The 6971-nt window shown below is 43.2% G+C and overlaps 1 protein-coding gene across 4 annotated transcripts in view; it reads left to right on the top strand.

Annotated features, from left to right (window-relative positions):
• The first annotated feature begins 532 nt into the window (after nt 1-532).
• Nucleotides 533-6971, top strand: part of adam15 (ADAM metallopeptidase domain 15) — a 29257-nt gene continuing 22818 nt past the window's right edge. For all 4 annotated transcript variants that reach the window (XR_009708692.1, XM_061241124.1, XM_061241112.1 and 1 more), the window contains exons 1-2: nt 533-1415; nt 3982-4076. Coding sequence is in view for 3 of the 4 variants with exons in the window: in XM_061241124.1 (XP_061097108.1) it covers nt 1136-1415; nt 3982-4076 (375 nt within the window). In the remaining variant the exon portion in view is untranslated. The remainder of the gene's footprint in view (nt 1416-3981; nt 4077-6971) is intronic.

Raw genomic sequence — 6971 nt, 5'->3', positions numbered from 1 at the left:
CTTCATGGTGGTGTATGCCTCCTGACTCCAAATTTCATCCAGACTACAGATGAAAACAAATTCTAAATCCAAGACTAGACACTGCTATTTTGTGTGTGAACAATCCATGCAAAAGGAACCTGAGCAACAGTCACCTGTTAACTTTTGCACAGTTGAAAATGGGGGACTCAACACAAAAACAGCTGTTTCTGTAAAATGGTACTTTTGCCCATATTAATATTTTGATATCAAGTCCAAATGCCTTAAATATATAGCAAAAGTAAGACATTTCACTCCACTGTTATGTTATGACAGTTGGATAATTACTCAAATAAGTTATATTAACGGCAGTACGACTCGTCAAACATCCAGTGGAAACGCATTCCTTGTACTGTCCGCTACATCTGTGAGAGGAGCGCACGGGCCTAAGCACAGGCTATTCTGCTGTAGGCTACTATAAAAGTGTTACTGTAAAATCTTTCGGACAGTAAAGAGTTAAGATCTGTAAGGAAATCCCGCCTCGTCGCTCTTCAAGCAGAGAAGCAGGATTACACCATCGCCGTACAGTCAGACTGCTTTCAGAGAGCGCGGAAGACGCCGAGAGATCATTTTGAGTTATTTTCCCAAGTATATAAAAAGGGTTCAGCTACAGTCCCGTGAGAGCGTTCAATGTAGTAGTGTAACGGCGAAAGTTAAGGAAAGGTAATTGCAATCGTTTTGCAAGATCGCTGCGATCCAACCAGGGAAAGGATAAGTGCTCCTTTCTACATCGCATTTTGGGCCGAAGAACTGTTGGGTGGACAGGCTGTTTCAGTGAGAAGCTTGTATGAAGTTTGCGCAGGTGAATTGGCCAGGAATCAGCAAAGTACCCATGACGCATTGTTAAGCCGTTTTTAAGTACCATAGGCTACTACTTGTATTTATTTAATTTTTATTATTATTTTTTTTGTACGAGAAATCCATGTTATTTTGCCCTTTCAAATATGAAATGACAGCATCGCTGGGATAAGATGTCCGTGGAAACAAACCTGCCCGTCAAAGGTGCTTCACCTGCAGTTAGCAGCTGCGAGCAGGAAAACTTACAAGTTAGCATGACAAAATAACCTACTTGAAAAATACTTTTTTATCCATATTTGGACCACAGAGCCACGCTGAGATGAATATTACGAGGAATAGAAGTCACCACGTGATGTTTTTTACTCGTGCCTTGCAAGCCCTAATTTTGTTCGAGAGCACGCTACAAATTACGATAAAATTCACCCTTTCTCAAACGCTGGCAATTCCCAGTAGCAGCCCTCTTGGATTACTACAGGACAATGGTTTCGGAACACTTTCGCCAGCGGAAAGTCACCAGAACTCAACGTGGAAAGAGCCAACTGCCGAAAAGTTTCATTCCGGGAATGGCACCACACGAAGAGCTCTTCCTTTTCATAAACGTAGGTCCTACCACAAGAAATACGGAGTTGTGGTCGATTTGATAAGTGAGATGAGTTAAATAATGTTAGCAATAGGCCATCATTTTAATTTGCTTTGTTTTTTATCAGCACTGGTCTGCGTGATCCTCACGAGAGGAAGTTATTGTAGACTAAATGTAATTGCCCTATTATCTGAGCCGTGGCACAGTGTTAATAGTTCATCCATTAATTCACTTTAATTGTATCTCGTCACAGACTAGTATTCGTGCTGATTGCCCTCTGGCCCAAACTATAGCTTACCACAGATAGGCATAATTTGACAAAGGGATCAAATTTACCTATGCCACCGTTTTTAGTACAATGTAATCACCTATTGCGTGGAGAAATGTTTTTTTTGAGAGCCGAAGGAAGCATGCCCAGGATTTTGAGTCATGAACCCACGCAGTTTTTGATGATCCCATGCAAAAATTGACAGGATATTGTACAGGTCTGTTGTCACAGATCCATTCAGAAAAGAGCGAAGACACACTAAACAGGCATTCACAAGACCAATTTTTCTAAATCGAAATGGATGATAACATCTCAACATTTTAATGTAGTTTCATTGTTCACAAGTGTAGCTTACTTAAGTTTAATGACCTGAAATGTTTGCCGTCTATCTTATCTCTACCCGTTAGGAATGTTTACGAGTAGTTTGTATACGACGTCATTCAGAAAAAGCATATCCTTTTCAGCTTTAAGTGTTTCCAAGAATTTAAATTATTTGATGCTGCTGCTAGTTTATAAAATGACTATCCTAGCTGGTTGTCTGACCTGCGATGTTCCTGTTAAGTCAGTGTATCTTAGGACAGATTTCTGCCCCATAGTAAGCTTCTGAGATGTGTTGGTATGCGTCCAGTCTTGTGAATTAGTCTGTCCCTGTTATAAAAGTCAAGTTAAGTAATCATTTATTTAAAATGCTTTTCACAGAAGTCTCAACTGATTTCAAAACATAAAAGGTAGTAAAAATCTTATGTTTAACTTTTTTTTGTTGTTGGTAGATTGCAGTGCGCTTAGCTGGAGTTTTAACCTCTAGACCACAGATCTGCATTTCAACTGGAATAGTTGTCCACAGCTTTGAAAATCTGCTCCAGTTGAAATGCAGATCTGTGGTCTAGAGGTTTAAACCTGCTAAGCACACTGCAATTGACTCCATATGTTTAGCATGTGTTTTATAATAACATCCATTTTTTTATTTTTTTATTATCAATATCATTGTACAGCATAGTGCCTTTTCGAGGGAAATGCATACGGATTTGTGTGCAATGCCTCCCTCACATTATTCTTTTCAGGCTTTGAGTGTTTCCCTTTGTTGATCCCGTCTGTTTTGGGTATGTATAGGGGGCCCTGTGGTCTCTGAAAAGAGTTAATTGCATCCTCCTGTAAAAATGGTGGGCCAATAACCCTGCATTTTAGCTCTTTCCAACAAAAGAGTGAGTGTTCCCCTATGCTTAAGGCTAAAGTAATTTGTAGCCCTGTATTACTGCTGACATGATGTTGCTTAATCTGGTGTATTTGGTGTAGACGGGCTTTCTGGTGTATTTTTATTCATAAACAGGGCTTTTTTGCTGATCTCCAGTAACGTAGAGATGGGGAGCCTGAGATGGGGTTTGCTGGCTGAGAGAGTGATATCTGACTGGTGATAGTCTCAGTGTAGACACTATGCAGGCAGGCCAGGTGGCAGGAAGAGAAACCAGGAAATGATTTGCAACTATTTGCAGACGTCTTTGTTTATTTTAGCATACAGCATATAAAGTGGGGGAAAATAAATGTTCCTTGCATTCATAATTTGATTCTGCATGCAGTTTGTTGCGCAACCATACACAAGTAGACTCAGTACCCCATGTACTGTACCTTTCCTGGTACTCCACATGTTTGTCTTTAAACATTGCATGGATTAGCCTATACTGTAGCTCCCTGGTCTGCCAGGATGAATGGGGAAATGCAAATATGTAGCTGTTGGCAAAGCCATGCAATTTCCTGCAGCAGGAAATTAATTAATTGTAATAACTATCAATTAAATTTTCTTAACAACTTCATTGTTTGTTCACAATTCTTTGTGTAAAATTTGATAAGGGTTGACTAATGACATACAGTAAGTGACCTACCGGTATATTCAATATCATATTCTTTTTTTTTGTGAACAGGATTCTCATTTTTCATACAGTAATTAATGTGTGATCAGAGTCATATGTGAACACCTCTTATGTATCGGATTTTCTTGTGAGTTACCTGCCACATGATGAATCTCACTGCCTTCTCACCAGCTGTTCAAATTCTGAAATAATAATAAACTTCTTTAGGGAGTTGCAGTGGATTTATTACTTGTTTGATAATAAGAGTCATTTGTAAAAATGAAATAAATACTGATTATAGCCCTAGACATAACAACACTGGCCACCTCCTCTGAAACTGAAATAACAGGGTTCTCAGATTTCAGCTGGTACTTCTCGTACTGCTATTGAATATTTGTGGAGGATTGTCACAGACAGACTTTCTGAGCTTAGCAGATTGATCCACATCCCTATTCTCTCCTTCCCTGGTGCAGACCACCACCAAGATCAGAATGGTGAGCCACTGGAGAGAACCAGACCATTTGTCATAGTGGATGGACACAGACAAAAATTGAGTAAGGCCCTACAGGTGAGTTCTATCACAGCCATAGAACAGCTTCTCTCTCTCTCTCTCTCTCTCTCTCTCTCTCTCTCTCTCTCTCTCTCTCTCTCTCTCTCTCTCTCTCTCTCTCTCTCTCTCTCTCTCTCTCTCTCTCTCTCTCTCTCTCTCTCTCTCTCTCTCTCTCTCTCTCTCTCTCTCTCTCTCTCTCTCCTCTCCCTCTCTCAGCACCTCGTTCAGTCCCCACTGTGAATTCAAACTCCTGTTAAGGGTCAACCACATGACAGCACTAGTTTTTCTTTTTTCTATTTCTATGAGGAAAGAGTGGGGAATTCTGCAGGAAATGACTTCAGACCTCCTGTCAGCTGCACAGGAAGTGCCCGTCCCCTTAAAGTGGCCCCTCCTTCCCCTCCTTAGATCATGCTTTTTATGCAGGAAGCTGGCTGTAAAATATGTCAGGGCTCCAGTTTCCTCCTCCTCTGCCGTTTGAGTGGAGAACGGAAACCAGACAGCAAATTCCCCCCCGTCTTTTCGCACTCTCACAGTTAGGAAGCAGATAGAACTGGATAAGAGAGGTAAATCCTTGCGCTTTCAGGCGGTCTATTGGATCGAGTCTAAATTTAAACATGTTGGTGATGAACGCCTTCTACATCACAAAGACATCTGTGTGAGTGGATCAAGATCACTGTGTGGTCATAGTGTCTGTGTTTCTATGCACGCTCCGGTTTGAATATTTCTGCAGAGGTATTGAATTGCCATGGTTACTTGGGAATCTTATCAAAAAACCTGTTCTTAGGTTGAGAGGAAAGGTGGGGGACTGTAGGGTGTACAATAAAAACTGTTTCCAGTCGCCACCCTCAACACACATCTATTGAATGCAGTTTGGAATGAGATAAGTGTGGCTTCCCCGGTCCAAATAATTCTAAAAAATAAAGATTTCTTTCCCTCAAATTACCTCTTCAAATATTTTTTTTTTAATCAGTCAACTTCAAGCAATTGATTATAGAGATTCTCCTTATGAGAGATGTTTGTGTATGTCTGCTTGGTTAACCAGAGTGGTGTAGTTGTAGTTGTTGGCCAGCTGGACCACAGGGATCAGTGTTGTTTCGTGGTAACTCGGGGCCTGCTGTAACATCCAGCCTTTCGTACAGTATGTGTGAGTTAGCCATGGCGTTATCACCGCGGCGTTTTTTTGGCATTTGGATTAGAAATGGGGTTCGTGCCTGTCCTTCACCCCCAAATAACCCTGGAGCTTGTGCCGGCCTCACGGGCCCTGCCGTGAATAGCTGCAATGTTGTGTGCCTCTGGAGCTGCTGAGGCCGGGCTCTGCAGTGCTGCCCAGCCAGCCCGGAGATGAATGGCTTCACAGAGCGGCGCCGTAAGCCACCGCGTTTGAGACACTCCGGAGAGTTCCACCATGATCTGGATAAGGCAGCAGGTCGTCACTAATCCCCAGACGATTCGCTATCTGACATTCTTCGTGTACGAGTAGGCTGAGGTTTATGTGGGCGTTTGGGCCGTGTCATCTTCTTAAGATGGCTGAAAGTGATGACTGGAAAGTACCAACAGTTTTGCTTAACTTATAAAGATTTGAAATCTTATTGTGAGAACTCTTTAATATTAACACCCACCATAATGGCATGATTGGCATTTTGGTATGAATGAATGAATGAATAGGGCCAGGTTTCTATCATCTGCATAATGATGACTGAAACGCCGGTTCTGGGTGCCTTTTCTGTCTCCTCTGTCGTCAAAGTGATCCTGAAAAAATAGAAAGGTAGAGGTGAGGGCTGGAGAAAAATGTGGGGAAGGGCTTATTACTATGGGGTCTGTCCCTGGTGGCCTACAAATGTCCTGCCCAAGTCTAGATTGCAGGGGGAGGGTGAGCCTGGCTGATAGAACCCGTCTCTCTAGGCTGATTAGAACCACTTGTATGGGGTATTGCCTTACACTAGGATAAGAGCTTTCCCTGTACAACTGCTTCACAGCGTGCATTCCCCCTGATCTGGCAGACGTCTGGATGAGGACGCTGTGCTCCCACTCTGCTGCAGCTACTCGACTGATAACCAGGACCTTTCTATGAGGCCCCAGATTTAAAGCGAGATTGAGAACAGTGTACGATGGTGTGAAAGGCTCTCGTGTACTTCGTGTCTCTCTGAAGTGCCCTTCGTGTCTCTCTGAAGTGCCCTTTGTGTCTCTCTGAAGTGCCCTTCGCCCAAAGGGCAGGTCTTCCGCTGGCAAGACTCCAAACGGCCTCCCCCAGCCCAGCTCCGCCCATCTCACTTTCTTCCCCACATTACTGAGCGTCCTGAATGGACCCCACCCTGCATTCATCTGGCACTGCACTCATCCTGCTGGCCTAGACCTCTACACCCTGGAACATTACCACACAAACGCCCGCACACACATACACACACATACACACACACACACACACACACACATACACACACACATACACACACACATACACACACATACACACACACATACACTCACATACACACACACACACACATACATGCATGCACGCACGCACATACCCACACACGCGCACACACACGCACGCGCACACGCACACGCACACACATACACACACACACACACACACACATACACATACACATACACACACACACACCCAAACCTGCTGTACACAGACTGAGAGGGAGTAAGTGGAAGAGCAGAAGAGAAAGGGAGAGAGGGAAAGGGAGAAGATGAAGAGAGGCAGGTCATTACCTCATAGAGAAGGAGTGATATATTGTGAAAGAGAAGGAGGTATTGTGGCAGAGGAGAAGCTAAGAACGATACTGGGAGACAGTCCTGAAAGTGGAGAAATTTGAATTTTGAAACGGTGAAAGGAGCAGGGAGTAAAGGAGTGAAATTCAGCTTGGTACTCTAATCTCTGCTAATCCAGGGAGGAGA

The sequence above is a fragment of the Conger conger genome, chromosome 1 (assembly GCF_963514075.1).
Source record: "Conger conger chromosome 1, fConCon1.1, whole genome shotgun sequence".
Classification (NCBI taxonomy): Eukaryota; Metazoa; Chordata; class Actinopteri; order Anguilliformes; family Congridae; genus Conger; species Conger conger.
Note: the sequence above shows the minus strand (reverse complement) of the source record. Positions and strands in the feature narration are given on the sequence as shown.